This window comes from Acinonyx jubatus, chromosome C2 (genome assembly GCF_027475565.1).
Source record: "Acinonyx jubatus isolate Ajub_Pintada_27869175 chromosome C2, VMU_Ajub_asm_v1.0, whole genome shotgun sequence".
NCBI lineage: Eukaryota > Metazoa > Chordata > Mammalia > Carnivora > Felidae > Acinonyx > Acinonyx jubatus.
Window position 1 is genome coordinate 98,388,329 of NC_069384.1, and position 19,028 is coordinate 98,407,356.

The 19,028-nt window shown below is 36.1% G+C and overlaps 1 protein-coding gene across 4 annotated transcripts in view; it reads left to right on the plus strand.

The window, feature by feature from the left end:
* BCHE (butyrylcholinesterase) overlaps nucleotides 1–16,801 on the plus strand; it is an 86,607-nt gene extending 69,806 nt beyond the window's left edge. For 3 of the 4 annotated variants that reach the window (XM_053221239.1, XM_053221238.1, XM_053221240.1), the window contains one exon: nucleotides 16,579–16,801. In XM_053221239.1, coding sequence (XP_053077214.1) covers nucleotides 16,579–16,673 — 95 coding nt within the window. In that variant the 3' untranslated portion in view covers nucleotides 16,674–16,801. Of the gene's footprint in view, nucleotides 1–13,075; nucleotides 13,203–16,578 lie in introns of all 4 variants that reach the window. The other variant, XR_008297840.1, reaches the window with a different exon arrangement.
* Nucleotides 16,802–19,028: the final 2,227 nt, after the last annotated feature.

The following is a 19,028-nucleotide window of genomic DNA, read 5'->3' on the forward strand; positions in this document are numbered from 1 at the left end:
GAAAAATAAGATGGGTAATTGAAATATATATAATATTTTATGGTGGTGTGTAATAGCAGTTATTACAGAAGATCATTGTTGGCATTGAGGCAACCCACATTGGCTCACTTGATAATAATTGAATATAATAATTTAGATTCAAGATAAGGAATCAGAATTTTAATTCTCATTTTCTAGTGTCCTTTTCACTTAAAAAGTGTTTTGACAGTCTTGAGAATTCTCAGAAATGCAAGTAGGTGTTCATTCTTGCCAGACTCATAAAGAGATGTTGTTAGGACTAAATACTTAATGATTATTAAACTAGGTAGGTGAGTATTAAGAGTTGTTTTTCATCTCAGAAGAATTAGCAGAAGCCTCTTGCTTGAGGCAATTACTGTATTACCTTGTTTCTCTGAAGCGAGACCTTCCATTCTAATTATTTTGATTTCCGTTAATAATTTAGGGAGAAGGGGGGGAACTTATTAAAAATGTCTCTGGAGAATAAACTATAAAAATGTATTTAATAATGTTAAGCATTCTAAAATCCTTAAAAATGAATACACCAGAAAATGATATCTATTATCTATCTATCATCTATTTGTATCATCTCTCTAAAATTGCCACTCCCAATTTTAGCAAACATGGGCAGTGGTGACCAGTGGAATGGAACTAATAAATCTCATCTAACTTGAAATATAAATTCAAAGTCCTTGTTTAGAGGAAGATGGCCTTAATGGTCCCCTCGGCTCATCTAAAATTTAGACAGACTTCTTGCTGTCTATACCCCTTTAATCATCTGTTCCTTAGAGCGTCTATATTAAAATCTTGCAATTGTAAGTTTTTTCTCTGCTTTTTTGTAATGTATGCAAATATCCCAGCCTTTTGCCAGTGTTAGTACTAGGAAATGCCTTTTTGAAGGACCTATATACTAGGGCTTCAAATTAAACAGTACAAGATAGAGTGGCTCTGTCTCCCAGTCCCTCCAACTTCACTGAGAGCCAAGTACCAAACACAGATGCCCTAACCAGAGATAAAAACATTTGCAGACTCAAGAATAACTCAGTGTGCTGAATGCCTACCATCAGTCAACCCTTCCCAAAAGTCCCCTCGTACTTTTCTGCCAACTCACCTCAGCACTTAAATACTCTTACTTCTTTAGTTTCACAGAGTTGAGTTCAGTCTCTACGACTGTTAATAGTCTTGAATAAAGTCTCCCTTGCCTGTTTATTTTGTCCAATGCAATTTTTACTTTAACAGTCTAAACTAAAATCCCAACACTTTTTTAAAGTGCCTGGGGCACAGTCACATTTCTACCAATTTTTTAAGCAGATAATAATTTGCATTTCTGTGTTAATCTCAAGTCTTTGGTGTCTTTCATTTTTAGCATTTCTTAATATTCTGGCATTTTTTCCCCTTCTATATGAAATTTAAGTTTTCATGTTCATACTGTTTTCCTATTAGAGTGGCCATGAGCAAATGGATTCTCTCATTTTGCATATATGATTTCTTTTATTTTTTTCTTCTCTCCTTTACTCTTTCTTTTTCCTTTTTATTAATGCAAAGGAATAACTATAGATCTTTGTGCTGTTGTCTAGAAGCCACTAGTGATATAAAGGATTACATTTACATCTGTAATGCATATTTCCATTATACTGCTAGGCCTTTGGGAACAGATGAAAAATAACATTTTCACAGAGAAAGGTTTATCATGAAGCTAATATAACTTAAGGAATCTTCACTTGCAAGGACTCCTCTGAAGGCACTATATGTAATTTTGTATTTGTAATTTCATATTATTGTTTTAAACAGGTTTACTAGAAAGATACGAGTTTTTGAGAGGAACACAACTTGGGTTAGCTTTGGTTTTTCACCATCAACAGAAATGAATCTTTAGTTTATAGTTCCATGCAGAAAACAACATTTTTAATCCAAAAGGATTCTTCTCCCACTGTTCTTAAAGATATTTCCCTGGTTTTCTTTAGCTGCAATGTGTTATCTTTGTTTTACAACATTGTAATATGCTAATTTTGGAGTTACTATCTTTGTGCAAGGTAATAAGTAAGTGAAAAACTCAAATGCTAACATCTGCTGTGGTATTTCAATTTTAAACCAAATGTGTGTATAATATTCTCTTCGGTGAGTGAATTAACATTTTCACAAAACCGTGAAAGATAAAATTTTAATAACCTCCCTTGGAGTTGTCCCTTTGAAGTCATGTGCAAAATATTAAGTTACAATTCTAACAGAACACCATTCCTTCTTTAAGACTTATGAAGCTTTCAAAGACAGAGGGTGAGTACCATGTCCCCTGTCTGCTTACCTGGTATTATAGTCAGTTACAGAGGCAACTATTTATTTATCTTGGAGTAGATTGAAGGCTACCAAGGAATGCATCAAATTCCAGAGCACCTAAACTTCTTGACCAATGGTTGGCACTGCTACTTAGAATTCCACTATTCCATATAAATTTTTTATCACCTGGAAAACATTCTTTTTCTTTTCTCTTCTTTTCTTTTTCTTTCTTTCTTTCTTTCTTTCTTTCTTTCTTTCTTTCTTTCTTTCTTTCTTTCTTTCTTTCTTTTTTGAGATAGAGAGAGCACAGGTGGGGGAGACAGGAAGTGGGAAGGAGAGACAGAATCTTAAACAGGCTCCATATTGAGCTCGGAGCAATCCCACCACCCTATGTTCATAACCTGAGTAGAAATCAAGAGTCAGATGCTCAACCAACTGAGCCACCTATGCACGCCTCTAAGGATGTCCTTTGATCATCTTTTAACTCTTTTAAACTGTGACTATCTTTTAGAAGAACAAAATTTAAACTATTATATACGGATGTCCTAACAAGAAGTATTTGATTTATCACATTACTATCATCATTGTCAATTTAAGTGAGTCTGGCTTGGATCCATGTAAAGAAATTTGGTAGTGGAATGTCTTGGGACATTTTCCCATTTAAGGTACTCCTACTAAACAAATTTTATTTTATTTTATTTTTGTTTTGTTTTATCTTGTTTCATTTTATTTTTTAAGTTTATTTATTTTGAGAGAGACAGAGACAGTATGAGTGGGGGAGGGGCAGAGAGAGAAAGGGGGAGAGAAAATCCCTAGCAGGCTCCTCACTGCCAGTGCAGAGCCCAGTGCAGGGCCTGATCTCACAAAATTGTGAGATCATGACCTGAACAGAAAGCAAGAGTCAGAGACTTAACCAGTGGAGTCGCCCAGGCACCCCTAAACAAATTTTAAAGGTAGCTTTAGAAGAGGACTCCTTGCCATATAAAATGGCAGCTACCTTCATCTTCAAAAAGAACTTGATGATTGCATATCCATACACCAATTAATTATTCTCTCTTTTTCTGTCTTATTCATCTGTAAAAAATGTTAATAGCACAAGTCCTAATTTTAAAAATATTTGTTGGGGGTGCCTGGGTGATTCAGTCTGTTGAGCCCTCGATCCTTGATTTCAGCTCAAGTCATGATCCTAGGGTTGTGGGATCAAGCCCCTCATTAGACTCCATGCTGAGTGTGGAGCCTGCTTACAACTCTCTCTCTCTCTCTCTGCTTTTGCCCCTCTCCCTCTTTCATGCTCTCTGTCTCTTAAAAACAAAAAAAAAAAGAAAAAAATTCTGTTTCTTAAAAAAATTAAAAACTAAAAATATATGTTTATTGAAAAAACTTAGAAAATATGAAAAAGTAAAAAAAAAAAACAACTATACTCATACTGACCAAAGAAGAATCTTTTTTTGTAGGGAGAGGGCATTCCATATGCATATATTCATGAATTATTATATATTACATACATAAAAATATATATGCTTACATGACATATATATTTCAAAATGTGTTTCAGAATATACTGGGATAATTTTTTTTCACTATTTTTTCATTTAATGTGTTTATTGAAAAATATTAACAGCTGTTATTAGTTGTTATATATACTTTTAAGCCCAGGGGATACAGCAATGATCAAAAAAGAAAAAGCCTCTGCTCTTCTGAAACTCACATTCTAGTGGTGTGAGGTATACAATGAAACTGCAAATATACAGTTGTGTAATGTCAGACCCATGAACAAATTTTTGGCAGAGTGAGGAAATAGAGAGTTAGGGTGGGGCCTGGACAACAGGGGATATGTGAGCCAATCCTGAAAGAACTGAGGCAGCCAGCCATGCAAGTATCTGGGGGAACAATTCAGTGAAAAGGGACAAACATAAGGCCCTGGGAAGACCTTCCCCTAACTCATGTGTTAAGACAGCAGCCAGGAGGCCTAACTCTTGGAAGAAATAAGAGAGGGTGGTAGGAGATGAAGTCAGGAAGTGACAGGAGCAGCTTGCAAGCCATTGCAGGGCTCTGAGCAGCTAAGTAATGCAGTCATGATCATACTTCAGTTCAGATCACTCTGGTTCCTTGGAGGCTGGACTATACAAAGGCAAGTGTGGGTGCAGAGCAAGATGTTTAATTATTTGAGGCAAGAGAGGAGAAGGGCTCCAGCTAGGTAGGAGCCACAGAGTGAGAGGTGTGGTAGTTCTTATATCTCTAAACAACCGCCAATGGGGTTTGCTAAAAGATACGGAAAAATAAACAATGGAGAGATCTTCTGCTTAAATAATTGGTTAAATAGATTTGCCATATTCTGAGACAGGGAAAGCTAAAGGTTCACCAGGTCTAAATAGAGACACAAGAGTTTGGTTCAGGGTGTGTTAACTTTCAGATGCCTATCAGGTATCTAAGAAAAAGAAAAAAACACGGTTAAGTGAGAGTTGACTTGAGAGGAGACGCCTAGATTAGAAATATAAATCAGGTTGTCTCCAGCATACAGATGGTATGCAAAGTCACAGGACTGAAGGAGAGTACCTAGAGACTGAGTGTAAATCTGGCCTGAGCAGAGAAGCACTCCAGCATGGAGATTTAATTTGATGTTTAAGTCTCTGTTAAGCTACAGTGCTTATTGCCAGACTTTTATAAAAAACTTCCCTCTTTTTAACTTTCTAACCTTGAATCATCTCCCATCCATCTGTAATGCAACAAAATTTTATCTTCAGGAAAACTAAATTGAGCTTTTTTAGAGCTGAGAAAATCTTCTGGTTGCCTTTGCAAATAAATGAGTATTTGGTTGAATTTGTAATACCACCATGCTTCCTCAATGCTGTAGAATTCTCTACAGAATGATAGTCTCAGAACAACTAGAATTTTGTTTCCATGTATGTAATCTGTATCTTGTGCTTGGAGGCTTGCAAAATTTATACATACATGCATACATGCATACATACATCTAAATCACAGGCTAAATAATGGCCCCCCAAAAGACATCCACTTCCCAATCCCCAGTACTTATAAATGTTGCCTTATATTGCATTAAGGAATTTTGCAAAAATGATTAAATTGGAGATCAAGAGAGAGAGAGAGAGAACACTGGATAATCTAGGAGAGTGGTAAATGTAATCACGTGCATGTATCATTGTAAGAGGAGGGAACGCTGACACTGAGAGAGAAGGCAGTGTGACCACAGAGGCAGAGGCTGGAGTGATTCAGCCACAAGCCAAAGAATGCCAGCAGCCACCAGAAGCCAAATGAGACAAAGAACAAATTCTTCCCTAGAGCCCATGGGGCAGGTGGCCTTGCTGTCACCTTGATTTTGACACAGTGAAACTGATCTCAAATTTCCTACCTCTTGAACTGTGACAGAATAAATTTGCATCGCTTAAGCCATCAAGTCAGTATTAATGGATTACAGCAGCCACAGGAAACAAATACATAGCCATCTCAGTTCACCATGATAAATGTAAATATTATTTATCTAACATAATTTTCCCTAGGTTTTCAAAGGTATTTGCAACCTGCCAGTTGAAATATGTCTTTATCTGGTGAAAGTTTTCAGACACACGTCTTCGTTATTTTTATTCTGTCCACTCTGTCCTCACCAGCATGGTATGTGATACGTGGGTCTGATTACCTGGATCTGCCGCACTTCAGACCTACTTTCACTTTATTTTATTCCTCTCCTCAGAAATACTCTGATTTGAACACTTTCCCTCCAGTGCCTTTTTCTTCTCCAAGATTTGTCTTCTATAGCTAATCCATTATTTTTATCACCACCATAATTTTCATTAAATTTTATAACATGTGTTTTGCACCATACAGTTTTTCTTATTTCACCTTTTCCTTTCTTCATGATTTATTGTTATAATTTCATAAATGCAAAAACTCCCTTTGGTCTTTTAAAAACAGATTCTTTTATATTCATAAATATTCTAAAAATTCCTTATTTATTTACTAACAGAATTTCAAAAGCAGGTTGTTTTTGGATATAGTCATTTTTAGATGAATTATTTTTCCATAAGTCTATGCCAACACAGTATTATGTGATACAAATGTTGAGATTTGGGCAGAAATAGGTAAGTATTTCTAGTCTACTCTTTCAGACATAAACAAAAGGAGACAAATTATCTTTAATAGAACTTTAATTTAACATGTGGAAATCTGACATCTGGTAGGGTCTATGGAGAAATTCTTGCGGTGGGTCCTGCCACAAAAGGGATATTTATCTGGGTTCCAGAGAGTTTCTTCTCTAAGATAGATGTGATAGACAGAAATTGCCTCAGCAATGTCCCACTCCAGTTTACTTTTCATTTTACTTATTTGTCTTATTTTTCATTATTTCAGCCTTCCATGGCCCTGGGATTGCATGAGCATTTTCCTTCAGAGAACTGTTTACTCTTTGCCTGGCTCAGTTTTTAGAACTTGAAATATGATTAGTTTAAATGATAGAGTCCAAATGCTGCCGACCTGTAGAGGTAAAGTTTAAAAAAATCCTGAAAATGTAAAGCAATAGATAGGATGGAATTATGTGTGACACCAGGGCAGAAATTCCTGTGCTAGAAAAAGAAGAACAAAATTACATCCTCAAAAACTGTAGGTAGACCAGTGTGTCAAAATCTTTCATCAGAAACGCAAGGAGGTATATAGCCCAAGAAAAGTAGGTGAAATAGTGGTATCAGCTGGTGATCACAATATTGGTATTAATTGTTCTGTAAAAAACAAAACAAAAATGTATGTCAACACCATCACATAGGAATATAAGATTATTTTTTTTTAATTTTTTTTAACATTTATTTATTTTTGAGACAGAGAGAGACAGAGCATGAACGGGGGAGGGGCAGAGAGAGAGGGAGACACAGAATCTGAAACAGGCTCCAGGCTCTGAGCTGTCAGCACAGAGCCCGACGCGGGGCTCGAACTCACGGACCGTGAGATCATGACCTGAGCCGAAGTCGGACACTCAACCGACCAAGCCACCCAGGCGCCCTTATAAGATTATTTTTACTGAACACAGCAATTTTCAGTTTGAGTAGCACGTCTACTAACGATTTTATTTCTCTGCAGTAGGTTCCATAGCTCTCAGAATATATTATATAATATGCTTATATGTTCAATAGCATTTGAGGACTCCGGTTATTTTTCATTGAGGCGTCCTTTTCAATTAAGAGTCAAGAGGCCTGATGCTGCTAACCTTGAGTTGGAAATAAATCAACTCTTATTGCCCAGACATATTAAATCACCCAATTCTTCTTCTTTTCAATATTTTAAGATAGCCTTTGTCAATAAAGGCCAAGATGAACATTTGGGGACCATTAAGCCAAAAGATGTTAAATGCCATCATTAATAGCAAAATTTATTTTGAATATAATAATTTATTTCAGCGATAAACTAAGGAAATACTGCTTTAATTTAATAATGTCCTGGGGCGCCTGGGTGACTCAGTCAGTTAAGCATCTGACTTCAGCTCAGGTCATGATCTCACGGTTCATGGGTTCAAGCCCCATGTGGGGCTCTGTGCTGACAGCTCCGAGCCTGGAGCCTGCTACAGATTCTGTGGCTCCCTCTCTCTCTGCCCCTCCCCCATTCATACTCTGTCTCTCAAAAATAAATAAATGTTTAAAAAAGTTTTAAAAAATAATGTCCTAAGAAAAATTCCTGCCTCACAATAAAATTTTGGCAGATTATTGGTCCCAGAACTGAGTTCATTGAAATTAAGAAACAAGAACAGTGTTTACAGGAAAATGCTAGAATAAGATTAGATTTAAGAAATCTTAATGATAAAGCAAAAAATTATATGACCTCAAGTTCAAAGCAGAGGTGCAAGAATCCAAGACAGATATGGTAGATAACAGAGAAAGACAGCACATGAGTTAGCAAAGCACAGGAAAGAAGTAAGAGAAAAAAATAAAATCTCAGGTATAAAGCCCACTTTAGGAGCAACACAAAAACTATCCCCACTGAAAACATGATAGGATTGAAAAGGAAGTGAAAAAAAAAAAAAGGAATGAAGGAGTAAAAAAAAAAAGACAAAGGTTAATAGGAAAAAAATTTAAAAAGAGATCTAATACAATCAGTTTGCTAAGCTTGAGAACTAAAATAGGAGAAAAAAGAATTCACATAATCAAGAAATTTGTTAAGTACAACTTTTTGTCTATAGATTGAGAAAGGACACAATTTCTCAGCGGGGGTGGGGGTGGGGGAGAGTACTACACATATCCTAGGAATTCCACAAGACTTTTTTAAAAAAAGTTCTTTTTTATTAGATAGTTAAAAGCACAATTTAAATGTCCAATAACAGGAAAGTATTGAAGGTAATTTGGTTTATCCATAAAATGGAATACCATGCAGCAGTTAGATAGGAAATTTATGTGTGAATATGGAAAAATCTCCAAGATATTTTGGAATAAATCAATGTGCATAATATTATAGATGGATTATGATTTCTATTTGAAGGCAATATGCATGGGATATCTGCTTGGATGTACTTAGATTATCTCTGGAAGCACATCTAAGAAGAGTAACAGTGAATGCCTCTAAGGAACTAGATGGCTGTGATAAAAATGTGGGACTGGGGTGGCACCTGGGTGGCTCAGTTGGTTAAGCATCTGACTGTTGGTTTTGGCTCAGGTCATGATCTTTTGGTTGGTAAGTTCAAGCCCCACATCGAGCTCTGTGCTAACAGTATGGGGCCTGCTTGGGATTCTCTCTCTCTCTCTCTCTCTCTCTCTCCCCTTATCTCTCTGCCCCTTACCCTCCCCTCAAAGCAAATAAATTTTTTTAAAAATGTGGGACTGCGAATTATTTTGTATGTTATTTGAGTGCCTTTTATACCTTGCATCATGTGCATATATTATCTATTCAAAACAAATAATAACATGTACTTTTAAAAAGGTAGCCAGTCTGTTGTTTAATTATTGTCAGGGGGAACAAAATGCAACCACAATAAATACCCATACTGTTCCTTTGGGCAGACATTGTTCAGCAATATAATGGAATGATGTTAAATAATTCCATCTGACCTGTTAATACCTTCTACAACTTAGAGCATCATTTTGCTATGGACTAATCCTGGAGGACTCCTGAAGGCAGTGCTAGTCAAAATTCTACACTGGGCAAGAGATTTACTAAAGTTCCTCAATATCTACAAATAACCAGTAACAACTACCTTTAACATTTCCATGCCAAAAATGACTCTTCCATGCCCTGTGGCACAGAACTCTGGGATTTCAATCAAGGCATTGATTCTTTTACAAAAAAAAAAGCCCCAAAACTCCTTAAATAAAAATACAATTTATAGTTTTAATTTCCATAATGGAATGTTTAAATGGGCACTTACAGTTTGCTTCAATCAATATCAGAATGTATCTATATCCTATGTTGTTGGAATAGATAAAATGGTTGTGAGGCCTGCCTACCCCAAGCCGTTTCCTTCTCTGATAAGACGGAGGAAAAGTAACGCCAACATTTTGCCATAGTAACCAGACAGAATTCCTTTGATATTCATGTTATGCATACGTGCTCCCTTCATCCCATTTCTGTTGATAAATAAAAGGAAGGCAACAAAGGGAAAAATACGTGCCCAGATAGGTGCTTTGTCAGATAATCAGGTCTGTTTTCCGATTGAGATAAAGCTCATTCTTCCCAGAATTTCCACCATACTGCCTTCTGTAATTTCTGAATAAAGCAAATATGACCCATACACATAAGATATTATAGTTCACATTTTTTTGTTACACAACTTTCTTGATAAAGAAAGCAGTACATTGTCTCACATTCTGTTGCAATTTTCTTATTCCCATTTCCAACCACTCAGGGGTTTTACTTAGAAGAGCAGTGATAATGGACTTCTGGATGAGGTAGGTTCCATGGTCAGAAATAACCCCCTGCCCCGGCAAGTCAGTGATACCTACACCTGACATGAAAATAACAAGAATGGGACTGTCATGCCAATATCTGAGAAAGAACATTCTAGGCTAGTGCAAAGACCTCAGGGCAAAAAATAAGCTTATTGTGTTTGAGGAAAAGATTGGAGTTTAGAAAAGATAGCACCTGCCACAAGAGATGAAGTTGAACCATGCAAGGTCTCCTGAATGTTAGGACTTTGCATTTTACTCTAGAATCTTCAGTGGACAGCTTTTTAGGAGGGAAAAAGGCAGAATAATGTGATTTTATTTCGATTTTAAAAGATCATTCTGTTGTGTGGCAAATGGATTCGGGGGAAAGGTAGTCCAAACAGAAGCAGGATGACCAATAACGAGTCTATTATAATAGTCCACGCAGGAAATGACTGTGGCTTGAAAGTGATTAATATTGGTGACGGTCCAGATAAGAAGACGGAATATGCTTTGAAGATGAAATTAAAGCTTTTTAATGTTTTGATATGGGGTGTGAAAGAAAAGAAAGACTGGAGAATGACTCTAAGATTTCAGGTAGATTCACTGGGTTTACTATGGTGCAGTGAGATGGGGAAGCTCAGGAAGTGGAACAAGTTAACTAATGTAATGTTCTGTTCTGGACATGGCCTATATTGAAATCAGCCCCATACTCCTTAGGAGAAATCACTGGATCTTCATGTCTGATCCAAGACTATCTCTCCAACCATATCTTTAGTTATTCCCAACAAACACAATAAATCCCGTTTTCCAAAACAAACCATTTCCCTTTGTTCAAACTGACTACATCTGTGTACTTTCCTAATTACACATCCTGTAAGCCTTAAGTACATATGTCAGTTTCTTTCTATTGTTTTCCTTGACCCTTTTCAAGCACAATTGCCTCTCCCCCAGCAGTACTACTTCCTTTATTCATACTTTTTAGTGGAAGGTGTCACACTGACATTCTCGTCAACTCTACCATGAGTTCCTCAAGGGTGAGTCTATCTCCAATTCATATTAAGATTCCTGGAAACCAGCCAAGTGCATAAATTCTCACTAAAGATAAATTTTCATATGCACTCATGCTGAAAAATGGCTCATGAGCAGTATTTTCATACTCACCCACATACATATAAATAGCAATCACTCTCTCCAGATACATCTTCAAATTTGAAGGACAAAGGAGTATTTGGAAAATCAAAGGTTAAACTTGAAAAATTAATAGCAAAAATATGACCTTTTTTTTAAAGACAATCTCTTTTTAAGTGTATTTTTATGTTTGCTGTAAAAACATTTCATTTTGGATTCGGAAGAAAAAGTGTCTCAATTTCTACTTTTTTTTTTTTTTGGTAGTAAATATTGCATGAAGGAACACATTATTTCCATACTAAATTGACACATTTATAATTAAACCAAAATGGTTTCCTTACAAGTTGCAGATAGGGGTTAAGAACCTGACAGTGATTCAGGGACTAGGAAACAATGATAGCAGTGAGTCTGGCTCACCATAGGACCCATTGCAGAGAAGGATGAGTGCCAGTTGAATGAGTATGTGCTCTCTCTTTGCTTCTTTTTACAACCGTGGGGGTCTGCCAAAAATCTGTAAATTGCTGGCCAGCAGGCAAAGCCAATCCAAGCACCTGTGTTGCAAAATGCAGCAATTGTGTGATTGTCATTACTGATCCATCTGTGAGGCTGGTACTTGCCACATGTCAGTTGACTCACATAAGGTGGGTTGGAAGAGAAATTCCATTAGATAAGGAAGACAGCAAAATTAATATATCATCTGTTCTTCTTTGTGATTGAAAAAATGTAGCAAGCATGATGGAAAGTGAGAATTTTGTAAATGATTTGAACAGATTAGTAATGGCTATTACATGACAAATGGGAAACCTTTAATTCAAAAAGAAAAAAATAATATTATATAATTTTAGGAAGAAAGTCTTTACTTTCTCTAATGACTCACTGCACACAAATGGAGTACCAGAGTTGTTAGTCCAGAATAGAGGTAAAAGAATGATGTCTTACCAAAGACTATAAAGCACCAGGTAAGGTTCATTATCTTAGATTCTTAAATAACAAAATCTCATTTACCAAGTCTCAAAAAATCCAGACTTTGTGGTGTCAGAACCTGTCTAAGCTAAAGATAGGATTGCATTATCAATGAAAAAGGGCATAATAAAAATACCGATAATATTAAAAATTATTCAAGGGAAAATGTTGAAACTTCTTTTGAGTATAAATGATTTTTGCAGTTTGCTCTGTAAATATGCTGGCAGTGTACAAATCAAAAGTAACATACTAATAGAAATTATCTCTTACGCTGACTGGGCATATGGCATATACTGGATGAGGTGCTACTAGCATGTTATGTTACTTCTTTTAAAGCTGTTCAGGTTTAAGTACTAAGGCTCAAAGATGTTGCCTATCTTAACCGTTCAACAAAATGACCTGTTTAATATTTCTTAAGATGAGTTTTATTTCCTTTATATGATTTTTATGGCACTATTCATGGTGATGCCTATTAGGCAGTACTTGATAAACACCTCAGTCCCCAAACTACTGAGAGAGTACAATCCAATAATATTGTATTATGAAATACATGTACAATATTGTAGTAGCTGAGAAAATCAGTAGAACATAAAATACCCATGGAATAGGTCAATGAGAAATCTGAAGGATAAAAACAAATATTTGTCATGATAAGGTGCAAGTGGGAAATGATAAATTTGGATTTTAAGAAGCTGAGTTTCTGGCCCGATCTATTAAATGACAAAGATAATACATACTTCCCATACATTTGCTTTAGTCTCTCCAACTTTTTAAAGGGCATTTATTAAAGCAAATTCTAGAGAAATGTACACCAAATATCTCTGAGTATTGAGGAAACAGATAATTTATATTTTCAGATTTTGCTCTTGTGGATTTCTGAAAGACATAATTATTCATTGTGGAATTAAAAACTTGAAAGGAATAACTAAGATGACCCATTGTAAACAGCAACTATGGTACACACTGAACTTAGAAACTTCAAAGGTAAGTGGGGTTAAAGCAATGTAAAAGAGCATTGTGGAGGTAGTAGGAATAGAGATTTTTCTAGATTCTCAAATGCATAGAAATATTGAGAATGAATTTTTTATATTATGAGGTGTCAAATCACTAGATGTTTATTTTTTCCAACATTTCATTATGATAATTTTAAACACACAGAAAAGCAGAAAGAATTTCAGAGTAAAAATTCACGTATACACTATGTCAGGGCTGAAATCAACATTTTATTATATTTGCTTTATCACATATCTATTCATCCATATTCATATACACATCCCTCTGGCCATTGACTCATCTATCTTATTTCTTGATGCATTTCAAGCAAAGTTATAGAATCAGTATATTCCGACAAAAACTTCAATGTGCATATTATTAACCAAAGCTCTAAATTTGTTTCTAGTACTTTTTTGTTGTTTTTGAGGTGAAATTTATTTACTATTAAATGCAGAAGTCCTTAATGCCCTTTCAATGAAATCTGAAAAATGCATTTAGATGTCTATTTTTAAAGGGCATTGACTCATGGTAAGCTTATCTTCTTGTTATTATTTTCTCAATAACTTTCCAGATTGGTGGATTAAGGGCTACAAATGTAAATCAAATATACAACATTAAGGAATTGTATTTTATGAGTACTTTCACTATTTATTAGAGTTTTAAGTTGCAAGCAACAAAAACCAACTCAACTAGATCTGGATCTTTTATACCTAAATAGAAAATAAATTTATTGAAAATCTATTGAGTTTATTTATTTTAATTAAAAGCATAGAAAAAGCACTAGCAGGCTAGAAGAGCCAGGCTTTGAAACTAAAGGAAACACAGGGTCAAGGTATTAAGTAGGGTCATCAGATCTGGTCAGTGTTGTTGCCATGGCCCAACACAATATCCTACTCATGGCAATTCTATGATGCGCCACATGCAGTCCCTTATGAATGCCCCTGAGTAGCCCATGTAGGTCACATGTTCATGCTTGAGGTGTTAGGGAGACTTGGAATGTGAGAATCTAGCATTTTTAACTTCTATAGTGTGTGCAGGGAGCTTAGCTTTCCAAAAAGAACCATAAAGAAAGAAATTCTTTAAATATAGTGAAGAAATTTATATGATTGGTGTCAAAAAATTTGCAAATATTATTAACATACATAATTTAATTTTTCTACTAATCAATTCTATAAAGTCATAACCAGGGCAAGCAAACCATTTTTGTTTTATGGATGAGACCGTTTTTGAGACAACTGATACATTATTAGCTCAGCCTTATTATTATAGTCTCTGGTTTGACTAGTGAGTACTGGTCAGATTAGAAACTAAGAACAATAACCAAAAGAAAAGAAAAGAAAAGAAAAGAAAAGAAACAAAAAGAAAAGAAACAAAAAGAAAAGAAAAGAAATGGTAAAAAAAAATGGTAAAAAAATAAGAATAATAAAGAAAAAAAGAACAGATGGGTCACCTGGGTGGCTCAGTGGAGTAAGAGTCAGGTCATGACCTCACAGTTCATGAGTTGGAGGCCCTTGTTGTGCTCTGTACTGACCAGGTGGAGCCTGCTTGGGATTCTCCCTCTTTCTTTGCCCCTCCCCTGCTTGCAGTGTCTCTATCTCTCTCAAAATAAACAAAATTAAAAAAAAAAAAACAGCAAAAAAACAAAAACAATGAGATCTCTTTCTCTGAACACAGTAATAGAACCACAGGATCCACTGTGGTCAGACTAGGAGTGGTGATTTATTGACACCAACTGGGCTGAAGAGTTCCTTAGCAAGGAATGTAGACATTTTTTTTTTAATGTTTATTTATTTTGAGAGAGAAACAGAAAGAGCACATGACTGGGAGAGGGGCAGAGAGAGAGGGAGACAAGAGTATCCCAAGCAGGCTTCGCGCTGTCAGCTCAGAACCAAACACTGGCCTCGATCCCACGAACTGCAAGATCATCACCTGAGCTGAAATCAAGAGTCAACCACTTAACTTACGGAGCCACCTAGGCACCCCAGGAATTTAAACATTTAATCTCTATTATGGCACCCCTCTTCAAGGGAAAATTCTAAATGAGAGGTAACGGCAGCCATTTTCAGCTACAAGAGGTTGGTCAGTAGAAAGACTGAACAAGGAAACAGCCCAGAATGATAATTGAGAGAAAGCCCTAACAGCAATGATGTGGTGGTTCCAGTTTCTTTCCTAAGGCCTGGCCACATGAGACCCTTGAACTGCGAATTACCCTTATATTCCATCCTAGTCATACATTTCCCATTTTGACCAAGAAATTCTCAACAGGTTTTTTATTTGTAGGAAGAATAACCATTATATTAATTATAGGCAGATGATCCTGTTCTGACACCTCCTTTCACTCACATTGCAGGGATCGACCACAATTAATTAAACGTGGACCTCAGCATTTTTCTAACTATAATCTTTCATGTAATTAATACTGAATTTATTCTCCCCTTAATAAGTAGTGCCATAGAATAACGAGTTTTTCTTAAAACAAGGAATGCCTGCTTGTACTCTTAGAAGTAGCTGAGAGACCAAAAAAGGACCAAAAAGTATTGAAGATCCATCTCATCTTCATTTAAATTATTATCCATTTTATCTTCTCCACCTCATTTCTATAAAACATTAATAAGGCTTTAAGTCTAAGCTCTTATGTCATTGTAACTGTGTGTAGCTTTTGGACTCTACAAGAGATTGACTCCAAATATGGTATTTTCTTGCTACAAGTAATGTGCATATGAGAGGCAATAACTCATCTCTGCGAGGTCTAATTCCATAATAATTTATTCCAAGGCCTTGGCAGCTAATGCTTCACTCGCTATTAATAGAACACTGTGCAAGTGGTGTAGGTGGTACTTTCAGTTTAGTGATGCTGTAGTTAATTTCTTTAATTTATAAAGTATTTATAAATCTCATCTTTGCAAAGCTGCTGAAACTGTGTAGGCAGAAACCAGTTATCTCCTTATCTCCCATCCTTCCAAATTGTATCCACTCCTGTAGCCTACATAATCACTTATACTCTTACTAAATCTGCTGCATGACCCCATCTGCCACTTTGTATCTTGTGAAACAGCTGATTATTTGCATGGCTCATGATTAAGAAATATTTTGTTATTGCCATTACTCTACAGCAGGTTTTGTTACAGAGGGCCTGAAGGCTTACTGCAGTCCAGATTCCTGGGCTCTATCTCAGCAGCGCCTGCAACTCTTTCAACTTTTGCCTTTTTGAATTCTCCTTATTTGTATCTGACAAAACCTCTCAACCTAAAGCCTCGTTTATTTGATACCAGGAAAATCCTATCAGCCGTATCATGCTAAGTGTTTGCATGATTGATCTTTTCTCATCCTTTTTTTTTTTTAAGTTTATTTATTTATTTTGACACAGAGACAGAGAGGAAGAAAGGCAGAGAGAGAGAGAGGAAGAGAGAAAAAGAATCCCACGCAGGCTCTGTGTCCTCAGCACAGAGCTGGAACTCATGAACCAGGAGATCATGACCTGAGCGGAAACCTAGAGTCGGACACTCAACTAACTGAGGTATCGAGGAACCACAGATCTTTTCTCATCCTTTTACTTTCCTGTGTTATAATAAAACTTAATGTTTTTTGAAGTAGAATTTTATATAATTTTAACTCGTCACACAATATTTTCTTCTTTTGATTTTTTTCCTACCACGTACAATACATCAACTAATCTTAGCTTTGGATCATACAAAACAAGAAGTGGGCCAAATTTAGGCTAGGGGCTATGTTGACTAACTGTTACCAACACCTACTCTACAATACACAATAAAGTTAATCCTATTTAAAATGTTGGATTCACCAAAGACAAGGGAATTACAAGCAAAAATGAACTACTGGGACCTTATGAAGATAAAAAGCTTCTGCACAGCAAAGGAAACAACCAACAAAACTAAAAGGCAACCAACGGAATGGGAAAAGATATTTGCAAATGACATATCGGACGAAGGGCTAGTATCCAAAATCTATAAAGAGCTCACCAAACTCCACACCTGAAAAACAAATAACCCAGTGAAGAAATGGGCAGAAAACATGAATAGACACTTCTCTAAAGAAGACATCCGGATGGCCAACAGGCACATGAAAAGATGCCCAATGTCACTCCTCATCAGGGAAATACAAATCAAAACCACACTCATATATCACCTCACGCCAGTCAGAGTGGCCAAAATGAACAAATCAGGAGACTATAGAGGCTGGAGAGGATGTGGAGAAACAGGAACCCTCTTGCACTGTTGGTGGGAATGCAAACTGGTGCAGCCACTCTGGAAAACAGTGTGGAGGTTCCTCAAAAAACTAAAAATAGACCTACCCTATGACCCAGCAATAGCACTGCTAGGAATTTACCCAAGGGATACAGGAGTGCTGATGCATAGGGGCACTTGTACCCCAATGTTTATAGCAGCACTCTCAACAATAGCCAAATTATGGAAAGAGCCTAAATGTCCATCAACTGATGAATGGATAAAGAAATTGTGGTTTATATACACAATGGAGTACTACTTGGCAATGAGAAAGAATGAAATATGGCCCTTTGTAGCAACGTGGATGGAACTGGAGAGTGTGATGCTAAGTGAAATAAGCCATACAGAGAAAGACAGATACTATATGGTTTCACTCTTATGTGGATCCTGAGAAACTTAACAGAAACCCATGGGGGAGGGGAAGGAAAAAAAAAAAAAGAGGTTAGAGTGGAAGAGAGCCAAAGCATAAGAGACTCTGAAAAACTGAGAACAAACTGAGGATTCATGGGGGGTGGGGAGGAGAGGAGGGTGGGTGATGGGTATTGAGGAGGGCACCTTTTGGGATGAGCACTGGGTGTTGTATGGAAACCAATTTGACAATAAACTTCATATATTGAAAAAAAAAGATAAAGCAAGTGAAAATCCAAGCTTAAAAAAAAATTAAAAATAAAAATAAATAAATAAAATGTTGGATTCAATATTTACAGTTCATTTTTATTTGTTCAATTGATATTGATTAATTATCAAAATTGGGCAAAGTGTTATAAGCAGAACTCTAACAGGGAAATAATACATATAAATATCCAATATTAAATGTAAATGAAAAAAGGGCATTATGTAGAATACTGGACAGTACTTTGAGGTTTTGTTAAGATAGAATTTAAAAGCAATAAAGTGCAAAGATTTAAGTAGATAGCTAAAGGAGTTTGGCAAATGTGTACTTCTGTAAAACTCCCATCCCAATCAAGAAAAAAAGTATTTTTTATCATACTGAGAAAATACATCTTGCTCTTTACAGACAAACCCCCAACAAAACCAACCATTATTGAGATTTTCCTCAGATGAGATCAGTATTTTCGGTTCTAGAAATATATGTAAATAAGAACATACGGCAATAATAATGATGGATTTCTCTAGCTTTCCCTTTTGCTCTGACAGTTATTACTTTGTGCTTTGTTGAGATCTGTTAGTAGGTGAATACAGGTTTAATATTTTAGATCCTCTTGTTAAATTGGCTTTTTTATCATTATGAATATTTCTTATATCTGGTAATACCCTATGTCCAGAAGTCTTTATCTGATATTAGTATAGTCATATCAGCTTTACTATACTGTTTTCACATAGTGTACTTTTCCATGTTTTTGCTTTCAACTTTCCTAGGTTGAAAAATCATTTCTCTCTCTCTTTTCTTTTTTCTTTTTTTTTTTTGTTTTTGTTTTGAGAGAGAGACCATGCATGAGCAGAAGAGAGGGGGAGAGGAACAGAGGGAGGGAGGGAGGGGGAGAGAGAGAGAGAGAGAGAGAGAGAGAGAGAGAGAGGGAGGGAGGGAGGGAGGGAGAAAATACTAAGCAGG